Raw genomic sequence first — 23,728 nt, 5'->3', positions numbered from 1 at the left:
AAAAAAAAAAAAAAAAAAAAAAAAAAAAACACATCATAGTAAAATTAATACCTTCTCCGCTTCGCATCGAAGCTAAAATGTTAGGTTTTTAGTTTTGAATTGTTTCTATAGTGTTAAAACTTGATATGATTAATTTCCTTAATTCAGATTATGTATCGTTAGCAAACAATATTACACAATATAATTTAATAAGGAAAACAACGTTACGGTCACTAAATTCATTAAATTTAGCTCTGTTCAAAGATAAGTACATCGCAAAAATCTTAAACATGAAATTTATTTTTTTCATAAAACGTTATCAAAATTATAACCGACGTGTCACTAACCCGCCACTGCATTAACGTATCGTTGAAATTTACGAAATTCAAAATGCAATTACTAATTTTAAATGCTGTAGTAATTACCTTAAAATAATTTACTTTACAAATTCCCCCTTTGAATTATGAACTAAATTTTGGTTACGATAATACACACTTCTACATACTGTAAGTCTAAACATACATAAAATAATGTATTAATAAAAATAATTTTAGAAAAACTACCACTTTTTTTTTTTAATAAATGTGAATTTACTTATATATTGTTAAATTAATTTACAAAATGCTGTATTTAAATTTTATAAGGTATTCTATTAAACGTTAAAAATATTTCTTTCTAGCTAAGTTTTTAATATTTCATGCTCTATTATTAAAACTAATTAAATAAAAAAATTCTTGAATTTAAAATATTATTTTTATTATATAGAAATAATTTTTCGAGGTGTGATTTACAAATCACCAATACAAATACAAAATCCAATACGAATTCGCGGTATTTATACACCTCAAATCTTTATCTTATATTATAATATAATGATAATGTTACAGATTTGTTAATATATAATATCGTACATTTTATGTACGATATTACGATTAAAGTTAAATTTTTATAGGATTCTTCAGAAAAAAAATGATTTATTTCTTGAAAAAATTTTTAGTACACTTCTCAATAGTTTCGTAAAATTGTTTCCCTAATATATTCGAATATAACAAATATCATAATTGAAAACACTTTAAGTATTTAAAGTAGAAAAAAACTATGAACACGAATAAAAGTAAATTTTATAGAAAATGTTTTAAAAACTGAAAAATAATAAGAGTTGACTTAATAGTAATATTTATTTATTATCGTTTTCATATATATATATTAAATGAAATATTTTTTAATGTTACGTATGATGTTAAATAAAATACTTTCAATTCCATTGAAAAAACACAAATAGTTATTTATAGTGATTGCATTTGCGTAAGACGTGCCAAATCTTTAGCAGTTTACAATAAATTAAACATAATCAGGGACAACAATTAGGTTCCTGTTATATCTATTTACAATAATTAAACATACAAAAACACCTAATACTAATGACAAATAAATCAAATAGGCTTTGTTTAACTAATCGTTAAAGGTACATTGATACTAACATCAGATTTATGTTAAAACATGTTTCGGCCTCGATAGTTGACTCCACAAATCACAACACAAATAAGAAATTATAAAATTTCGATGAAACCTAATGAATAATTAAACAATTATACTATTTTTCATGCGCTTTCAGGAAAACATAGTCGCTATCCATTTGGTAGTTGATGCTACAGCATCGATTTAAGTCAAAAAAATATATAATTTATCATCGTTGGTCATTGTACAAACCGAATTTATTATAACACTATCGCCCAATGAAACATTATTCCACAACGAAACATCTACATACATATGCAGAAGGAATCACTTATCATAAACCACTTAATTAATCGATAAATAAAACTAATAATAATATATTTTTTTAACGATTTATCTAGTTAAATGTCTCTCACAATTTTTCAAACGTGAAGTATTTTTTTTGTACATCCCTTATACATTATAAAGTTGTCAACTTTGATTTCTCAAGTGAGAACACATCATTAACTAGCTTATTTATAAGATAATGACTTAATTAAGAAAATAATTGGTAAATAACGACTTTTGGACCATTATCTCGGAAGTTATTGACATGTTTACATCTTGACGGGAGACGAGAGACCAAGAAATATCTAGTGATAAAAGTAATAATAATAATAACACCTATATCTCACGTGCAGCCATTACTATCAACTGTTATTAACTTTCAAAATACTGACCCAAAGTTTAATTTCGACCAATCATATTCATAATTAGATTGATCTATTTAATTGATAATGATTATTATCTAAGTTGGTTAATTATGTGTTCGCATTTAAGAAATCAAAGTTGACATCTTTATAAAGGTAAAAGAATAAACATAAAAAGTACTTTGTGATTGATAAATACATAAAAACGTTTAAGTTAAATTAACCAAAACGAAATAATTCTCAAAATTATTATTTTTTTTTTTTTTGGAAAATTAAATGGTTCATGTGATTTTACCTGTATTTTTGAATGAAAAAACAGGATATCTATACACGAAAATTTAAAAGAAATATATAAATCTGATTTTAATAAAGTTTAAGTTCAAGACCTTAATAAACGTTTAACGTTTTTTCTAGTACTATTGGACAAAAACTCATGAATCAACTTTTTTTTCATTCCTAACAAATACTTTTTTCACTCTGTCTCTAATGTTCAAACAAATAACAATTATTCAGCAAATATTAAGTTGGCTAATCTAAAGTCTCAAATTTAAGTGATTTAATTATCATTGATCTTTGAATAAATGTAATTAAATACACTACATCTTCATAATTATTATACTACTCAAAGGCTATTTATATTTTTTTTTATGAATCGATTTTTCATGAATAATTTACAATTAGAAATTATTTTGAAAGAAAATATGAATTTTTGAAATAATTATGACATTGGTTGTCGTCTTAAGACGATAACTAACAATAAAGAGAGAAAATTGTATGTTAAGAACCGGTTACTAGCTTTGCAATTTAATTAAATTATATAAAAAAATATTCATACATTAAATAAATAATCAGTTTTATTCCGTAATGAACATCATCGCACTTTGAAGGCTAAAATATAATAGTAATTTTTTCGTATACTTAAAAATGTTGAGCTAAGAACATTGAATTTCCAAAGGTATAACACTTCTTATGAAATGAAAATGAACTATACTAATAACATAAAAAATTATATTTTAGCAATTTTTCTGTAGCAACTATTTAATATTAAAATGCAAGGAACCCAAGGTTTAAACATAAAATTTTTATGTTTTTACTACTAATGAATTTTTTATAGAAATATCTCAGTTTAAAAATGAACTTCTTGGTATATATATTACACTATATTATTATATTACAGTGTATATTATCGAATTTTACTAAAATTAAAATTAAAAGTTTAATCGAATAGCTAATGTTGAATTTGCGTTTATGCCAATTTCATCATTAGTTGTGTCAAAGCCAAGTTTTTTGTAAATATAGTTTATGGTGTATTAAATATCCAAAACAAAAACTTTTATTAAACATCATTCAAAGCTACTTCAATACATCTGAGGTTTAGCCCACTCCAGACTTTTTTTTTACTCATTAAGCTATACTTAGAAGTATATAACTTGAAAAAATATTAGAAAATTATTTAAAAAAATAATGTAAAATTTTAGCTAACTTTATTAGCTGAATAAAAAAAATCCGCTATAGAACTTTTTTTAACCAAATATGTATTATATGATTTTAATTTACATATTAAAAGTATACTTAATAACACTTCTGGATAAAATTATGTTATTTCTTTAAAAATAAACGCAAAATACTAAATTAAACATATAAAATATTTAATTACACGCTGTAATGCATTAATATAATATCACCAACAACTTTTTAGTCAATAACTTTGGAAGTTATCCAATTTTTTTAATATTATTCCAATATTTATAGTTCAGTTGTCGCCATAAGGATTTTGTAAAAAAATATATTTACGCATTTATATTAAGCAAATACAAAAGCAGATTTTCCATATTGCCACTATCTTTATTTACCTTCAAGACTTTAATATTTTTATTTATCAATCCTATTTAATATTTCTATCAATACAAATGGATATGTGTGATACTGACAATCGAATTAAATCCAATGGGAAATCTTAATGAAAGATTTTTTTTTTTTAGGAAGGAACTATTGGTGAACATTTAGTTGTAAAACCAATCCCTTCACTGTACAGAAAACACGTACAGTCTGTTCCAGACGACGAAATTTTTATGGACCAAGAAATTGATAATGGCGATAATGAAGTGTCCAAGCAAGGTTTTCCTTTAAAACCTCAAAAATTTGTACATCACAAACATATTGTGTATAGAAGAAACCCAGATTCTGATACAAATTCTGGAGATTATGGTAGATAGTCTGCAATTTAATTGTTAAAAATCAATTAATATTTAAACCGTTAATTATAGCTCTGATGGAACCAGACTCATTGCCAAGAACTAGACGAAAAAGATCTATAACAAAGAGGGAAGCACCTTACGCCATTTATCCAGAAATTATGGTGATCGTAGACTATGATGGATACAGGTTTGTTAATTGATTATGACATATTCATAAGAACTAAACATTTGTAACTATAAATGTAATATTACTTTATTTTTAATATTTAAATAACTTAATTCAAATATGGATATTAGGTTACACGGTGGAGATAATGTACAAATAAAGAGATATTTTGTTTCTTTCTGGAATGGTGTGGATCTTAGGTATAGACTGCTTAAAGGACCAAAAATTCGTATTAGTATAGCTGGAATTATAATATCAAGGGTAAGTAAAGTTAAATAGTATAATAATTATAAAATTAATTAAATATCAACAAATATGTAACGCTAATTTACAAACTAGGCATTTTAACTGATTCGTCTGTCTCTATGCCGATTTCTTCAAAAAGAGCTTTTTTTGTTTTGGGGCAATTCTCTAAGATCGAATCTAATACATCCATGCAAATACGCTTTCTTTTTCTGTATTCTTTAATAACTTTTTCGTGGTTAAACTTAATTTTTTCTTTATCTTTTTCTGACATGCAAACTTTGTTTTTAGATACTTCATCCAATTTACTTTTAAGTTCCGTAATAGATTTGTTCAATTCTGTAATCATGTTCTCTGCCTCTTTAATACTATAAGTATTTTTTAACATTTTTACTTCCACTTCAGATTTTTTTAATTTTTGTTCGACATCTTTTAGTTTTTCATTTGTTTTTAATAATTCTTCATCAAGACGTTCAATTTCTTTTTGATTGTCTAAAGTAGTATCAGGCTGAATCACACAAAAAACCTTTTGTTTTCCGTATATTTTAACAAAAATTTTATTATCTTTCACTAATTGATCAAGTGCTTTATCCACTGCAGCCTTACCAACATTGTGCTTTTGAAGATTTGAAAAAACATCATTAGCGCTATACGGTCTATTACCTGTAACCATGAATTTGTAGACTTTATCTTTTTCCATTGTGATAGCTGAAAAAAAAAGAATGATATATATATATATATATATAGATTTATATGAATTAAATTTTTTTAGGCAAGAGATGCTACCCCATACTTAGAAAGAAATAGAGTGGGCAGGGATGCAATTGATTCAGCTGCAGCTTTAACTGATATGGGAAAATATTTATTTAAAGAAAGGAGACTACCTGTATATGACATTGCTGTAGCAGTTACAAAGTAAGTAATCAATCGCGACTCAAATTCAAAATTCACAATTAAAACTTCAAAGTAAAATTAATCTCATGAATTTCAAATCTTGAAATCGAAAGGTTTAACTTCTTATTTATTTATTAATGGGTCATTATAACCGACATAAAATGCATTTAGGTACGACATGTGCAGACGTCGCAAAGGAGGCCGTTGCACAAAAGGAACGGCTGGTATGTGATAAATAAAAATATTAGGGAAATGCTTAATTAGTAATTCGGAAAAATTTGTACATACAAATTTTCAAACTTTTTTTTTCTTATATTACTAAATTACCTTCTTGGTGCAACGGTTTATAATATATATCAAGTATTATTATATTCTTGTGGTGTAATAAGTAATAACTATAGCTTTTAACGAGTGTAGTAGTAATGTAGATAATACAAAATCATTAATATATTAAAACAGAGTTAGTATTAAAATGCATATAAATATTATTAACAAATACTTGTTAAATTCAAACAATTGGATTCGTGAGAAAAATATCTACGAGAATGGATTAAACCAAATCGAAATGTTTCATTTTCAGATTAGACATGTGCAGGAGACAATACCCACATGATACATGCAACAGGGGTACCGCAGGTATGTCCCTGAAAATCCAAATAAATACAGTGCACTTGTAATATTTTATATTCCAAAGATATATATCCAATATCTCTTCTAAATGATATTGCACTAAATTTTATTACATTGTTAATAAAGAATAAGGAACAAACATTCTTGGTTCATTCTGTATGACACTGAAATTTGGATTATCACATGGATATAATTTGTAATTAAGGACACAACTTATCTTCTTTTACACCTTTAATAATGATGTTTAACTAAAATGTGCTACTGAATGCAAAGTAGCTAGAAAAAGCTATATTTTCAACACATGAATTTTTCTTAAATACATTTTATTTATATAGAATGTACAAGTATCTTATATGATATTCAAAAGTTTTCTAACATGCATGTAGTAAAAAGAGCTTGGATGCTAATTCTTTTAATGGTGACGTGTTTCTAAATTTGCAATTTAAAAACCAAGTTTATAAAAACTATTAGTATTTATTTAAAACATAAACCTAATTGAACTTGCTTTTTTTAGCTGAAATATTTATCTGGATTCTTTAATATCTTTAATCGACTGTCGTAACATAAAGAGAATTAACTTGATTTTCGTTGTTTTTAAAAAAATCTTGGTATAGATATAATATTTTTAAAATTGACAAAAATCCTTATTCAAATAAACAAATATATAATCAAAATAATGCCAACAGTTTTATTTTGTAAATTAAACAATACACTCTGTATTACTCTAATATATTATTACTCTAATAATATATATATTACTCTAATTTATTTATCATGAACCACATTATTAATCGAAAAATAAAAAAAACATTAAGATTTTTTTTATTTTAAATTTTTATTAATTATAAAATATTTTTATGTTCATCTCTTATACCTTATAAAGTTGTCAACTTTGTTTCTTAAATGAGAACACATAATTAACTAACTTATTTATTAGATAATGATTTAATTAGAAAAATAATTGGTCAATAACGACTTTTGGATCATTATTTCGGAAGATATTGACATGTTTACATCTTGACGGGAGAAGATAGATTAAGAAATGTCTAGTGATAAAAATAATAACACCTATATCTCACGTGCAGCCATTACTATTAACTGTTATTAACTTTCAAAATACTGACCCAAAGTTTATTATTGATCAGTCATTTTCATAATTACATCATTATTTATTAAATAAGCTAGTTAATTATGTAAGTAACCTTTTGACAAAAATAAGATGACACTTATAAGGTATGAGATTGTTAATAGGGATAAGCATAAAAAAATACTTTTGATCGATAAATTAAAAAACACACGTACCTAAAGAAAACCAAAAAAAAATGTCCAACATTATTTTTAATTTTCAATTAATAAAAAGTAGTACATGGTTCATGGATCACGCTGTATTTATTGTTATTTCAACAAAAATATTAACTATTCGATATACAAAAATATTTTACCATAACTTCAAAACAAAAAAATCAAGTTAAATCAAGCATGAATTAGCTTATTAAAATGTTTTAAATCAATACAAAATATTGATAAAATATCACATATTAATGCTTTAATTTTACTGAAAATTATCAGAGCTTCTATAATTCAATCTACATATAAATGTTGTAATAATAATATATACATTTTTTTAATTTAACCTAGGATTTGCATATGTTGGTGGAGCATGCGTTGTAAATAAGCGTCTCGAAAAAGTTAACAGCGTTGCTATTATAGAAGATACTGGTGGATTTTCTGGTATCATTGTAGCCGCTCATGAAGTGGGCCATTTGTAAGTAAATATTTTTAAATACTAAATTCATCAAAAATAAAACGACTTTTGGATTTTAGACTTGGTGCTGTACATGATGGATCACCCCCTCCAACGTATCTAGGAGGTCCAGGTGCTGAAAAATGTCGCTGGGAAGACGGTTACATTATGAGTGACTTGAGACACACAGAAAAAGGATTTAGGTGGTCGCCTTGTAGCGTGTCCTCATTTCACCATTTCTTAAAGTAAAGTATAATTTATCTTATAAATTAATATAGGCAAAATAAAATTTCTTAAATATATTACAAAATAATTAATGGCGTAGTATTAAGCTATTTTTTATGTCATTTGTCGGAGAATATTCTAAAAAGTAGTTTGTCAGAATCCAAAGTTAAAAGTTTTAATTCGCGGGTGCAAGGTCGGATTGAAAATTTACGGCCCATCGAAAAATTCGTCAGTAAATACATTGAAAACATTAAAAATGAATGATTTTAATTGTTTGTATGGAGAACATGGGATAAGTAACTGTTTAATTGATAGATTAGAATTTTTTTTCAATTTTTGAGGATAATATCTTCATTTTAACTAATTGTAATCATTTGACGTATCGTTGAAAAATGTAGGTCAAGTTAGAGCAGAGAAAATAAATGATAGTCACAAAAAAATACCTTCTCAGCTTTGAATCGAAGCTAAAACCTAAAATATAGTAAAATAATTTTAAAATGAATAACAAATTTCTTCTCACGAGGGGCAACTACAGTGATGGCATCCTTGATCTTTATTGAAGTAATTGAATCTGAATGAAATAAAAATCAAAGGAGTTGAAAATTTATTGTAACTTAAAAAGAATTAAGAAAAAATGCAAAATATTTCTTGCCATATGTGGGTGGAACCTTGTACCCCAAGCGCGTAATACTCAAGTGTTACCGACTCGGCAACCTTACGTCCACTGAAAAAAATGGCAATTTAAGCTAGTTCGAATTTCAAAGTTATTTTTCCCTACTTAAAAAAAGCAAAAAAATTCAAATTTAACTTTCTATGCTATATCAATTTGATTTATATAATATCTATGAAAATCAGTGTACTCCCCTTGTCAGGTATTTTAAAATAAAATAAAATACAAAACCCAGAATTTTAACACAAAAATAGAATATTTTTAAATACGGTAGTCATTTTCACCATGAAGACAAATCCAGAGATCAATTTTTTTTTTTTTAATTAAAGTATATTACATAAGCTTTAATTTGAAGTATATATAAAAGTGTCAGTCATTCCGGAACATTTTCAAAAGTTAAGTTGAAAAAGTTATTATTTTGAAACCCTTCCTGTGGGCTGGTAAAGGGTAAAACATTCACAAAAATATATCAAATGATAAGTAAATACCTGAGGTATCTATAAAAAAAAAAGTAATATTAATTCGGTCATTTTTAAAAAAATTATGGCAATTTTAAGTAAAAAAATTTTAAAAATGTCGAAAATTAGCGATTTTTAAATTTTTAATGTTTTTGGGGAAATCCCCGTTTACGAGACATAAGGGATTATTTTTCAACTCTTGAGGGTAATGCCTTCGTCTAGATACGATTTGTAATTTTTTGATGTATTTTCATCAAAATCAGTCCAGCGAGAGCTAAGATTGAGCGTTCACAGACAAAAAAATATATTAAAAAAAAAAATTCATCATAGTAAAATTAATACCTTTTCAGCTTCGCATCGAAGCTAAAAATTTACAATAAAAGTGACAGTTAATATATTAGTAAAAATCGAAATTATTGTAATAAGATTAAAATACGAAAATTCAGTGAAAATAATTGTATATTATTCTAAATTTAAATATTTTTTTTATAAATTAAACCTTAAGTAGTATTAAAATACTGGTGATATCATGTTTTGAAATACCGTTCTATAAATTAAGTTCTAATTATTATACTATGACTTGACTCCGACTAGTTGGATCCACTCCAGACCTGGTTCCCTATAGGCCTCTCTCCTCTACAGCACATTAGGACCTTCGGGTCATCTTCACTGATTTTGGTAGGAGTACACAATATTTGTTTTGAAAGAAAAATATTACTTCAGAATCAGTATAATAAAAATATAGCAAAAAAAAATAATAAATAAAATAAAGGCAAAAATACATAGATCTATACAAAATTATACTAAATAATAATAATTATTATTACTAATTATTTAGCACAACAGGTATACAAAAGATAATTTTATAATCATTGAAATTCAATTTTTAAATACCACGTTATTTTTTTTTCTGTTGAAATATCATAAAATATAAATAATCTATTGCAATGCGCAGACATAAAACTGTATCTTAATAAAAACTCTGCGGGGGTCTTAAAAAAAAAAAAAATCTCTTAACTCGGACAAAAACTAACGGATTTCAACAAAATTTTCAGGGTACCTTTAGAAAATGTATTGGTGCCCTAGTAAAAAATTTAAGTTATAATTCGACAAACAAGAAATCTGATATTTTTAAACGCTTACGAAGTTCTAAAGAAAATTTTCTATTCTTCGTGAATAGTTTTCCCAGAGCAATTTCAACGAGCTCTTTGATTAAAAAAAGAAAATCGGAGATCGTTAAGAAATTTTTCCAGTAATGACAAATTTTTCAACGTTTTTGAATATAATAAGATAATTTAATTACTACTAAAGAAAGAATTACCTTTTTTATATAGTGGTGATACAGCTACTTGTTTGTTTAACTCTCCTCACGAAGACGAGTCTTTACCAAGAATGTTACCTGGAAAACTATTGACGTTGGACGCTCAATGTAGAAAAGATCGAGGAACTAGTGCTTGTTTTGTAAGTATTAAAACCTAGAAAATGTTTATTACATTTTATAAAATCTATTAAATTTCTAAGATAAGAAAAAAAATTAGTGAATTTTATTATTATAATAAATCAAAGACATTAATCTAAATTATATTAATTTTGCAGAAAGATGATCGAGTGTGTGCCCAACTTTTTTGTTTTGATGCTGGATCAGGTTACTGTGTAGCCTACAGACCAGCTGCTGAAGGTTCTCCTTGCGGAGACGGACAAGTAAATTGAAAATTAAAAATAGTAATTTTATTTATACAAAAATATTGTAAAAATTATTTTAATAGTACTGTACAAACGGAAAATGCATTACGGAACACGAAAATATCATACCTGATTTTTCACAAAACACTCCATCATATATTCGAAGAATAGGAGACTTTCAAGAAGGAGAAGCTACTCAGACGTGGCCACAATATGTGGCTCCTAATATATCAACTCAAAGGTAAATTACAAAATGTGTACTATTTTATCCATAAAAAATAAAGAAATTATCAAGTAAGTAATGACATATTTAATGGAAATGCAGCTGAAATGTAACCATTATTTTTTTATTATAATTATTTTGATATCTTAGGATACGTCCCTCATGATTTAATTGCGTATATATGATAACCCCTATTGATGCGCTGTTTCCAATTGAGACTTTAAAGTAGCTTAAAATCTTAATGATGGGTCACATTAATATTCATTAGCATAACCAACTTTTCCATTAGTAATTATAAACAATTCAATTTGATTTAAAATTTAACTTAACTTCTGTTTCATTCAATGTTTTTGATTTGGTAGTTAAGTTTTGAAAATTAGTATTAAATATAATACTTACAATTAATTATTATCGGTATTTTTAGTAAATTATTATTCGAAAATAATATGTCGGAGTAAAAAAAAGCAAAAAGAAAATCTTCTTTAACTTAACCCATGTGATTTATAAACAGATTATCAAATTTGTTAAATTTTTCGTACACGATAAAATGTTAAAAATCTTCAAATGACTCCAAAAAATAGCGAATTCTCCTTAGTTTTTAGACGTATTTTAAAGCAAATATTTTGTTGAACAAATTACAAACATCATATCATCAGTTACTCACAAAATAAAAATATATGAAACAATAATAACAAAACAATTATTTTTTCAAAAAATGCACAAAAAATGAATGAATTTTCATAAGAAATATATTTACTCAGAGTTTTTAACGCATTCAATGTTGATAAATAGTAATAAAAATGTTATATTACGTTGCTCAAGAAGCAAGACCATCTATCTCATTTCTGTCAATTTTACAGCAGAGCAAAAAAAAAACGGTTTTCTGAGGAATTTTAATATTTAATGAATTTTTTATTATTTGACTAATACGCTATCTATTGATTTAATATAAAATCTTAGACTGTCATTTAATTCAGTGCAATAAATTACATATAAAAGTATATAAAATCATTTAAACCAAAATGTGAGATAGGTGTTGCTTTTTAAATGACATACTTGGGTATAAATTTTCGATATGTTAAGTTAAATTTACACTACTTGTGTGTAAAATTAATGTGAATATTAAAATTATCATATTGACGTATTTTTGGATCATTTTTACAGTGTTAAAATAAACATAGAAATAATTGACTTTTTTGAAACTGCTTCAAATTTTTCTTTGTTGGATCATTACTTGAAAATGTAATTTTATTGTTAAACCCATTATTTCATACCATATAAAAAAAACCTTTATTAATTGTAAGCTAACCCATTCTTTGAAAGATATCGTTGATATATTTTTTAATGTTTCGATCAAATAGAAAATAATATTAATTTTGATTCGTTATTTTTACTATTTTTAAATTATACCTTATCTTTATATTTTCATGACAATTATAAAATAACGCGTAATCGTTCAACATAAACAAATTCTTTTACATAGAAAAATTAATAACCAAAGTAGTATTATTACTGAAAAAAATGTATAGTTTAGACAAGATCTAAAATGTTTAAAATGACCTTATTTGGCAACATTTTAGGTCAGTGTGGAATGATTTTTGGAAGACAACTCCAAAAACAATTCAAAACTATCAAAATAATTACTTACACTTTCAAACATATACACCTAATTTTTATCATATACAAACGACAACTACTAAACCTTATGATACACAACTAACAAACAGACAACTTTACAATCAAAAACAAAATAACAATGAAGACCCTTTAGCTTTGTTACTTAAAAACAAATATCATCATTTTGGACCACAAGAATTGAAATTCAACAATCAACCTCAATTTCCTAATAACCTACATGGTAAGTTATTTACTGAGTAAAAGTCATCCTCATCATACTGTTGGTAAAGAAGCTCATTAAAATTACTTTATCTTCTATACCTATGAAAACAAATATTACTTTAAGAAATATCACCTCAATTTTCATAAAAATCAAAAACTTAAAATAACCATACAATAAAAATATAACAGCTAATTTCTAATACAAAATAACTAAGTTTACATATAACTCTAAATGGACTAAGACATTGCATGTTAGCAGACATTTTATTAATTACTATCAATAAAATATAATAATTTCATTCATCAATACTCATTTATTATAATGAAATCATACTAACAATATTATTAATATTATTTGTTGATCATTCAAAATAGACTAAAAAAACAAATATATATTTTAATTAAGTTTAATAACTTTCAGCTGATGAGTGCATCGATAAAGCTGGTGCCATGGACACATGGGGTGCTATATCATGCTATGACTATCTCACAAAAAATGGTTTAGAGTATTGTTCAAATCAATATATCCAGAAAAACTGTTGTGCTGCAGTCAAATACATATGTAATAATGCACAATATGTGCATAATGGCTGACCAATAATAAGAATTATTCATCATATAAATAATAAGTTTTAAATAATCTCTGTGAGATTAGATGATTATGATTATTATTATTATTAATGTAAAATAAACTAAAAATATAAATTGAAAATCAGTTTTGTCGTACATTAACTGATTTTTTTATCAATTAATCATTCATTAGAAGTTTGATATAATCTTCATTATGTATATTTTTATTTATTAGAATATAATTGTAAAAATTGTTTTTACAATTAAATTAGAATACATTTATTAAAAAGTAAAATTTGAAACCAGTACATAATACAATTTATGTAAGTATTTTTATTGTGATAAAAACCATTATAGATAGTCAATTTAATATATTTTGCTGATTTCGAAAACTCAAGTTATATATACCAATTGACAATGTAGCAAAACTTATTGTAATTATGTGATTAAAGCAAATTTTGTAATTTATTTATAGTTTATAAATAATAATACAAACTAAAATTAGTTAATAAAAACCTCATACCTATATTTTTAAGTAGAACAGTACTTTTTATATTAATTTTTTATTAAGCAATAAACTAATATAAATTAAGTATTGGGAATGTACATATAAATATGCATTATTATAGTAAAAATGTAAATAGATAATTTTTAATAGTTTTTATTACATAAATTCCACAATTTCCAATCTTCTACAATCCTTATACTAAACTTGTATGTATACTATTAAACTTTAAAAATGTTTTATTTTCCAAATTAAAACAATTAATAATTATTTAAACCTAGGGAAATAATGTTATTAACTATGATAAATTATACAAGTAATAATTTCAAAAATTTAACTTTGATTTTGTATGTCATTTATGTAAATTTTGAGATTGCTCTTCTGATATGTTTACAGTAGATAATTGCAATTCATGACTTGTTTCCCTAGGTTCATTTATTGGTTTTTTGATGACCATAAAATAACTTGTCTTGATCCTAGTCTTACCACCATAGCTAAACTGAAATCAAATTAGGGGATACTTTTAAGATAATGTTACACATCTTTATGGTTAACTAATTATAAATACAACTATTAATTAACTTATGAAAACAGAATTTAGATTATTTATTTTGTTTTTACTGGTTTTACAACAATTTCACAAAAAACATTTAGGTGCAATTTAGATTTTAGGAATAGATTATTAATTTAAAATAAAAACAACTTGTGTGTTATTGCAAAATACAAATATAATTTTAATGTATTTGTCATCAACTAAATCTAAGGTTAAAATAGAAAATTAAAATTGTTTAAAATAAAATTATTTTAAACAATTAAAATTACGAGAAAATTCTTTTAACAAAATTAGCACTGTCATTTCATTAAATTTTATGCTGATATTTTTTATTTGTATAACATAGTATAAGTATTTCCCTTTTTTTGGCGATTCTTTTTCTGTTGTTTGTTTAATTTATAACCTATTTAATTTTTCTAGTATATTAATAATTTTACAAATAGAAGGGTGGATGGCTTTTGAAATATTGGTAAAAGAATTGTGCCACTCTTCAACAGCATTGTTAGTTTTAGATATATTTTATGAACAAGATTATAGTAGTTTTACGTTTTAGTTAAAATTTAGAATTTATCCTTTTTTGGTTACGATCAACTCATATATGCTTAAAATATAAATGTTATTAAATTATTTTTCTATTCTATATAAAAATCAGTATCTAAAAGAATTTTTAAAAAAATCCATTTTTTTTAATTTGACAAATGATATTCAAAAGTTGTAAATAAATTTTATAGTCACAAATAAAATTAAAAACTAAATTAATAATCAAAAATTTGGTCCAAAAATAAAAAGCATAAGTATGATGTATTTAGGTACTCCAGAAATATAAAAATGAATTGATAAACCAAAATTTTAAATCTTGTTAGGTTCAAAATTTACAGTTTGGTCATTAGTCATTGTACTCACTCGCCACTTAGTGGATTTTCACTATTTTTAATTTTAAGTGAATAATTCTACAATTTGTACAATTTTACTTTAATTGTCACACAAAAAATTTCAAAAGTATAATTTTATTATATCTGACTTTGTATTCAATCAACGATATGTATTTGAAAATATATTGTTCCTATTTAAAAAAATAATCTATTTTATTATCTAAATTGAGTATATTTAAAATAGATCATTTTTTACTAACGTTTACTCTTAAGCAAGTAATAAGAGTTTCTTCTTAGACTATTAATAAAATATATTATTGTAGAAAAATAAGGTATGGATTTCTCTTTAACTTAAAAAAATATTTTTTTTTATTTCGCATTTTTGATAATAATATATTTGAAAACCTGGCAACTAGTTTTTAATTTTTATTTTTAAACGTATCTAAGATTCAACAGCTTAAATATTAATAATTTTTATTAACAATCATTGAAATTCTTCTACACTAAAAATAAATGGGGACACTTCAAGAAAATATATTTAAACAATCTTTAATTGTATATTTTAACGTATAAAATATTCAGTTACTCAATTTTTATTAACAATATATCATACAAACTAACAATACTTCAAAATAGCAGCAATTAGGGCTTAAGGACTCATTTTTTCTACCTCTAACAAATAAACCCTTTAAGATTTATTCAAAATGTATGTAATTACATAGATAGATGGAACGCTAAACATTATATAGAATTAATAACATAATCTGTATTTTTGTTACATTTTATTCTGTTTGCAAGTTTCAATTATGTCCACCATTAAATAAAATTAATTAAAAAAACAAGGGGTTCCGAAGAAAGAGAGGAACTGGACCACAACCTTCTTTACACCAATAAAATTGATACTAATTTTTACACTGTCCACAAAATATATTTTATTAAACAATACATAAAACTTTTCTAAATTTTACAATTTTTTACAAAAATTGTACTTTTATCTTTATCTTTGGTGATTTATACACATAAAATACAAACGTCTTTTTTTTTTCCAAGATAAAAATATTATAATGTATTATAAGCAGTGTTGAGAAGGAACTGGTTCCAAAAGGAACGGATTCCTGGAACGAGTTCTTTTTGAAGGAACGAAGCTAGGAACTGCTTCCTTTTAAAATAAAGGAACGAGGAAAATGAACAAATTCCATTTTTTAAGGAACGTGAACGGAAATTGCAGTTCCTAAAAATTTTTATAAACACGTTTTAGTGTAGTTTTCTTCGTATCTAGACATTAAAATATCAAGGTATTTTTAGTTGACTTTTAACAATGGAAGTCCCCTATATACCCAGCCGAGATCGTAGGCTGTTTAAATGAATCAATTGACTATAGAGTTATCACATGTAAGTATACAGTAAATATTTAATATATGTGTACATATATTAAATAATGCACCGAATATTATCGTCGTTTCTTGTTAACTAATATATGTTAAAGGTTTTGGGTTTTCTGATTTATTATTTCTAACTTATATGTAGACAATAGACATTGGTCGCGTTGACACAAGTCGTTAGCATTTACTACCTGTTTATAAATATAATTTTCGAATACTTTTAGATAAGGAATACTACAAATTTGTTTTGTATTCGACTGCTGATGAAAATCATTGATGACCGTTATCATGATCTCATTGCCACAATTTTTTAAATAACTTGGTTACATAAAAGGAACGAAGAGTGGAACGAGTTCTTATTTTGGAGGAACTGGATCTGGAACAAGTTCCTTCTTAATATAAAGAACTAGTATCTGGAACGAGTTCATATTTTAGAAAATGAACGGGGAACGGAACGAGTTCCATTTAAAAAGGAACTTTCCCAACACTGATTATAAGGTAATATTATAACCTTTATAACATAATTAAAGTTGTCAGATTTTGTAGAATATTTTTAAAAGTTAAGCTGAAAGTTTCATAAATTAAGGTATTTTGAACATTCACCTCTTAGCACATGTAAGGTCATATTTTCAAAAAAAAATATGCCTAACAAGCAACATATCTATTATATTTATAAAAACATTTAATTCTTTAAATTTTCAAAAAATACTATTTTTAAGTCGTTATAGTTAAAAAAAAAATTACTAACTTCAAAAATGGTAATTTTTAGAAGACTTTTCTCTTTTATGGGATGAAGGAAAGTTTTTCAATATTATAGGGTAATACCTTTTTGTGGATAATATTTCTGATTTTTTGATGTATTAATGAACAAAATCAGTTGAATAAAAACTGATAGAGCAGGGATAGAAACATAAAAAAAAATCATTATAGTAAATTTGATATCTTCTCAGCTTTACATTTTAATTAAGTATATATTTTAATATGATTTTTATTTAAATAAATTCAACTACTATTAATTGTTACAGTAATATACTTTTGAGTATATAAATATAAAAATATTTACCTAAGTGCAGCTAACAAACCAGCAGGCATTATTTTTCCACTATTGATATACCTTACTCCCATTATTGTTCCAAGAACAGCGCTAGTACTTAAAGAGAGAGCTAAATTATTAGGATTTTTGGATAACTGATAAGCTCCAAATCCTAACAATGATCCAAATAGTAGTCCTGCCGATAGACTAGGAATACTAGCTATATTGAAAGGATTCATTTTAATTTAATATTTTGCGTAAATACTTTTATCGTTCATATTTACCTGCTTTCGCGTAGCCGAAAATTCCTCCTGCAGCTACTGTTGCAGCATATCCAAACTGAATATAGTCCACAGTCATAATTAATAAGTACAAAACGTCTATTTTACACTAATCACTTATTAAGATAAAATATAACAGGATAAAATATTAATAAAAGTTTACACCAAATTAGGTATATTATTCAAATATATAATTGATGATTTGACGCAGTATTTCTTGATATCACGTTTAAATATTACTTAATCAGTACTTAAAATTCGAGTAACCATTCCAAATCGTTGTGATAACCTAATTGGTTTTTTACGATATGACCTTGAATTGATAACATGCATCAGCCATTAGTAAAACATTTTTTTTTAAACCTATACAGTATTTGTCCTTATAGATGGCCTAGACCTGTCAATCTATCTCTACAACTTGTTAACTAAGTAACACATTGTACTAATAATTAAATCTTAACATTAAAACAATTGTGCATTTGTATTTTAATTTTAAAATGTCTTCATTCTCTCTCCCAAAATCCATTTCTAAAATGTATATTCATACTGGAAATGTGTTAAATGCCAATGATTTGACTCAAAAAGCTGGTCAAAACTCTACTGAAGAAGTAAGAAAAATTATTTATTGTTAACTAAAAAGCTACAAAATTATATTCAATTTTAGATTGTTGAATGTTTGAATACTTGTTTATCAAACAGACCGTCACCTTATTCAATGAATGAGAAATCTTTTCATTTAAAATGTGAAGAGTGTTATAATAATAATATTGAAGAAGAACATGAGGCACTTAGAACAGGTGTTAAGATATTTTTAACAAGTAATGAGGTTAATCATTTAGAGGATGCATTAAAAAATTGTAAGTGTGAAACTAAAAACATCAATGCAATAAATTAAAAACTATGTATAAGAAAGATACTAAATATTTATCATATTTTTTATTTCCAGTATTCCAAGAATTAAATTATGGTGTCATTGATTCAGTCATACTAGCTTTTAATCATGGAAAAGATACTTTATTGGCAGATTTATTAACATTATGGGCTGTACTGGAGAGTTATGTTAACAAACAAAAGATCACACGTATTGGTGTGAGTGATGTAGATACAGAACTATTTATTTCATTGTACAACAATTCAATAGTAAGATAAAATAAAATTTATTTTTTCTGAATAGCTATTTTTTTTTTTTTTTTAAGAAAGAAGTATAACATGAAATATTTCATTTAATCAATATAACATATTACAATCTTAGATAAAACCAACAATTGTTCAAATCAATCTGAATTCATGTTGTGTTGTACCTGCTTCATTACAAGAATTTACAAAAGATAATGATGTGCAACTTTTAACTCATAGCGATTCATATGGTATTACATTTAAAATATATAAATTTAACAATAAAATTAGTTGTTCAATTATTTATTTCAGAAATTTTACCACATTCATGTTTGGTTGAAATATTTGAAAAACAATCTGAAGTTAATCTGAGAACACCTAAACTTGAATGGATAATAAGATACTTAACTCATGTCAAATGTAGAGGAGTATTGGCTAGTAAAGGATATATTGTTTGTCTTAAATGTTTATAAATTAAAATGAATTTTGTGACAAATATTATAATGCACATATAATTCTATTTTGATATACATTATGTTTAATTACAAGTAGAACAAATTTAAATATAGTTTTTATAATTATTATGCTTTTAAATATGTTATGTACTTTTTTCATTTCAAGGATTTGGTTTAAATTTATTTTTTAATAATGGTATATCTACACATTCTTCCAATATTACATTTATAACTACTTGATAAGTATTTTTTGATAGTTTTTTTTAAAAATTATATAGACATAATTTTATTTATATTTCAAAAAGTTAGTTTGTTATGTTACCTAAAGTGTCATTAGATTTTTAGAATATCTTTATTATAGATGTTTATTTGTGTTATGAAATACTCATAAAATATTGCATTGTATAAACATTAAAAATATTTTTTTATTATTAAAAATTACATGATTATATTATTATTTTTATATTTTAACATTTTGTGCTTAAATATTCAAATAAATATTTTCCTTGTAGCAGAACTATTGAAATTTTAGGTTAAAGGTTCAAAAAGTTTTTAAACATTTTAATTAATAATACTTAATTTCCATAATTTAAGCCACAGGTTTTCAAATTTATATGAAATTGAAAAATAATTTTAGTAATATTTATAATTTTATCTTGTTTTAAATTAAACAACTATTAAGAAATCTCCTCATACAATAAAATAAAATTCAACATTAATTAAAAAGTTAATTTTTGTCATTTATTCAAACTCAATATTTATACAATATATCAAAAACAAAAATACATTTTTTTTCCTCAAAATTTGAAATGTTAATTAGAAACAATTTCCAGAAAAAGTTTTTAATGCCTTCAATATCTATAAAAAAATACTCACATTTTATTTATATTAAAAATACCTGTATACAGGGNTACCCAATTTATCATCAAAGCCAGCATCAATCCTATTATACAGAATGTTAGTAAATGCTATGTCACGAGTAGTAGGATGATATTCAGTAGGACATAAAAATAGCGAAATCGAAAACTAAAATTTCCTATCTCCGAAATTGGGGGTTTTCCGGTTTCCCCACTTTAAATTTTATTTTAATTAAAAATAAACATCACAACAGTATTTCACACGAAATTGTCATACAAATTGAGTGGTCACTCGATTTGTTGTAACTTTCGTGTCCTCCCCTGAACTTTGGGTTTAAAGTTGGAAAAAAAATTCACTTTAGTGTGATCCATCAATTTGTATTGAAATTTTACTGGGAGTTCTGTGATGCAGTTTATTTTTAGTTTAAACGATTACATAACGAGAAAAACCCACAGATGTGATATTTTTTTAATTTCACGAGTCTTATTATTTATTCAAACCGATTATAATTTTTATCATTAAAACTTATAAAATTATCATTTTTTTTCTTTTTAGATCGGAAAAATAAAACAATCGCAAGATTGAAATGAATATTTTAAACTTTATTACAATAGGATAATTAGAAATAATTATTATGATGTAATCGTCACACTACTCTTTCCCGAAATTAATCACTAATGAGAATATAGTACATCACTTAGCTTGTTAATATTTATTTAAATATTCGAAAAATACTGTTCACTATTGAATAGTCACTAATTAAGTTGCAAAAAATATTAGATTATTTTTAAAATATAGCTTCTTTTTTATGCAATAAAAATGCATAAATTGCAGTAAAAAAGAATAATCTATAGTAAACAAATAGCCTGTATTGTAAAACGTTTTTAATGTGCGTCACTTGCTAAAAATGTAATGTAATTTTCGATGTACTGTCTTTTAAATAAAAAAAAAAAAGAAATACTGTTTATAAGATTAGTTTACTTAAATTTTTATAACAAAAAACTTGAAATAAATGGTCGTTTTGTAAATGAAAAAGTGTAAATTACATTACATTTTTAGCAAGTGACGCACATTTAAACGTTTTACAATACAGGCTATTTGTTTACTATAGATTATTCTTTTTTACTGCAATTTATGCATTTTTATTGCATAAAAAAGAAGCTATATTTTAAAAATAATCTAATATTTTTTGCAACTTAATTAGTGACTATTCAATAGTGAACAGTATTTTTCGAATATTTAAATAAATATTAACAAGCTAAGTGATGTACTATATTCTCATTAGTGATTAATTTCTTGAAAGAGTAGTGTGACGATTACATCATAATAATTATTTCTAATTATCCTATTGTAATAAAGTTTAAAATATTCATTTCAATCTTGCGATTGTTTTATTTTTCCGATCTAAAAAGAAAAAAAATGATAATTTTATAAGTTTTAATGATAAAAATTATAATCGGTTTGAATAAATAATAAGACTCGTGAAATTAAAAAAATATCACATCTGTGGGTTTTTCTCGTTATGTAATCGTTTAAACTAAAAATAAACTGCATCACAGAACTCCCAGTAAAATTTCAATACAAATTGATGGATCACACTAAAGTGAATTTTTTTCCAACTTTAAACCCAAAGTTCAGGGGAGGACACGAAAGTTACAACAAATCGAGTGACCACTCAATTTGTATGACAATTTCGTGTGAAATACTGTTGTGATGTTTATTTTTAATTAAAATAAAATTTAAAGTGGGGAAACCGGAAAACCCCCAATTTCGGAGATAGGAAATTTTAGTTTTCGATTTCGCTATTTTTATGTCCTACTGAATATCATCCTACTACTCGTGACATAGCATTTACTAACATTCTGTATAATAGGATTGATGCTGGCTTTGATGATAAATTGGGTATTTAGAAACAGCTAATTAATAAGCATGTTGATAATACAGATAGGCAATCCTATAAATATTCAAGTTAATTATTTTACTCGATTGTTTTGATAAATAGAGCACTATTCACACTTCATCTCCAATACATATTAAAATGTTAATTACTTCTGAAGTACTATTTTATAAATTGTTTTCGGCTAGTTCTTTTCTTAATTTTATCATTTTTTATTTTATGAGCTAGTTAAAACGCATGTTGATATTTAAAAAATTAAGTTGACACTCCTTCAATATAAAAGGGATTGACCTAAAAATTATTTTATAACAAATAAATAAGGACATATGTAACTAACAAAATCCAAAAAACATTTTATGAGAAATCAAGTTACTAGCATTAAAAGAATCACCCTATATTGCCTTATAATGTAATATTATTAATAAATGTCAGCAGATTAACTTTTAAGCTGAATTAAAGAACTACCTTTGACAGATAGTCATAGGTAGTTCAAAGCAAAAACTGGCACTAAAATTTACCAACTGATATTTAATCTAAAAAAAGCATTAATAGAATTATTATAAATTTATCAACATTTAGAGAACTGTGACAACTTCCACGCTAAAACTGTTATTGGCAATTTGAATGAACAAAAATATTTCTTTGGTGTTAAATATGCAACAGTACTAGATACTTTAAGTAAGGAATATTTTTATGGTATGAATAACTTTTAAGTAAATGAACAAATTTCCGAGTTATATTTCAAAAAAAATATTATTGAAAATAACATTATTATATACTTGTTCATAAGAAATTGGCACTTAAAGTTATCAAGTTATTATACCTTATTCTGTAAAATAAGCTACTTACATTTATGACCCGTTAATTAAATGATGCTTTACAATATAAGGAGTATATTTTAATTCAGATAAATTTAAAATTTAACAAAAATACTTCAATATGCAAAAAAAAAATACATTTATTCTGACAATATAGTAATTAGAGATTTAACTCGAGATACCTGTTTATCATAATAAAATACCTATTAATTGGCGCGAAAATAAATTTCTGTAAAAATGTAATACTTTACTTTAAATAAAATTTAAAGGCTTTAACTCATGAAAATAT

The 23,728-nt window shown here is 24.6% G+C and overlaps 4 protein-coding genes across 7 annotated transcripts in view; 2 read left to right on the top strand and 2 right to left on the bottom strand.

Moving 5' to 3' along the window:
• The window catches only part of LOC126905448 (venom metalloproteinase 3), a 33,656-nt gene extending 19,490 nt beyond the window's left edge, over window positions 1–14,166 (top strand). Inside the window, exons 6-17 of one of the 3 annotated variants that reach the window (XM_050685152.1) lie at window positions 4,109–4,334; window positions 4,394–4,511; window positions 4,622–4,751; window positions 5,506–5,648; window positions 5,799–5,851; window positions 7,896–8,022; window positions 8,082–8,246; window positions 10,689–10,815; window positions 10,951–11,055; window positions 11,121–11,278; window positions 12,841–13,118; window positions 13,521–14,166. In XM_050685152.1, coding sequence (XP_050541109.1) covers window positions 4,109–4,334; window positions 4,394–4,511; window positions 4,622–4,751; window positions 5,506–5,648; window positions 5,799–5,851; window positions 7,896–8,022; window positions 8,082–8,246; window positions 10,689–10,815; window positions 10,951–11,055; window positions 11,121–11,278; window positions 12,841–13,118; window positions 13,521–13,693 — 1,803 coding nt within the window. In that variant the 3' untranslated portion in view covers window positions 13,694–14,166. Of the gene's footprint in view, window positions 1–4,108; window positions 4,335–4,393; window positions 4,512–4,621; window positions 4,752–5,505; window positions 5,649–5,798; window positions 5,852–6,207; window positions 6,264–7,895; window positions 8,023–8,081; window positions 8,247–10,688; window positions 10,816–10,950; window positions 11,056–11,120; window positions 11,279–12,840; window positions 13,119–13,520 lie in introns of all 3 variants that reach the window. The other 2 variants (XM_050685142.1, XM_050685162.1) reach the window with 2 other exon arrangements.
• On the bottom strand, window positions 4,560–23,620 carry LOC126905579 (homologous-pairing protein 2 homolog). Of its 2 annotated transcripts, none has more exons than XM_050685432.1 (2): window positions 23,471–23,620; window positions 4,560–5,441 (listed from the first exon to the last, which is right to left on the bottom strand). In XM_050685432.1, the coding sequence occupies exon 2, from the start codon at window positions 5,431–5,433 to the stop codon at window positions 4,819–4,821; it is 615 nt and encodes a 204-aa protein (XP_050541389.1). In that variant the 5' UTR covers window positions 5,434–5,441; window positions 23,471–23,620; the 3' UTR covers window positions 4,560–4,818. The 2 variants fall into 2 exon arrangements, with proteins under 2 accessions (XP_050541389.1, XP_050541380.1); XM_050685423.1 differs by lacking the exon at window positions 23,471–23,620 and adding an exon at window positions 10,676–10,817.
• On the bottom strand, window positions 14,315–18,529 carry LOC126905647 (transmembrane protein 14C). Its single transcript, XM_050685578.1, has 3 exons — window positions 18,299–18,529; window positions 18,045–18,234; window positions 14,315–14,673 (listed from the first exon to the last, which is right to left on the bottom strand). Exons 1-3 carry the CDS (start codon window positions 18,372–18,374, stop codon window positions 14,610–14,612), a joined length of 330 nt encoding a protein of 109 aa, XP_050541535.1. The 5' UTR covers window positions 18,375–18,529; the 3' UTR covers window positions 14,315–14,609.
• On the top strand, window positions 18,656–20,377 carry LOC126905569 (glutamate--cysteine ligase regulatory subunit). The gene is made up of 5 exons (XM_050685398.1): window positions 18,656–18,903; window positions 18,960–19,152; window positions 19,242–19,435; window positions 19,548–19,662; window positions 19,724–20,377. The coding sequence occupies exons 1-5, from the start codon at window positions 18,793–18,795 to the stop codon at window positions 19,882–19,884; spliced, it is 774 nt and encodes a 257-aa protein (XP_050541355.1). The 5' UTR covers window positions 18,656–18,792; the 3' UTR covers window positions 19,885–20,377.
• Window positions 23,621–23,728: the final 108 nt, after the last annotated feature.

Source organism: Daktulosphaira vitifoliae, unplaced genomic scaffold, assembly GCF_025091365.1.
Source record: "Daktulosphaira vitifoliae isolate Bord-2020 unplaced genomic scaffold, ASM2509136v1 Scaffold_1, whole genome shotgun sequence".
NCBI lineage: Eukaryota > Metazoa > Arthropoda > Insecta > Hemiptera > Phylloxeridae > Daktulosphaira > Daktulosphaira vitifoliae.
The sequence above is the reverse complement of the archived record's forward strand: the minus strand, read 5'-3'. Positions and strand labels throughout refer to the sequence as shown.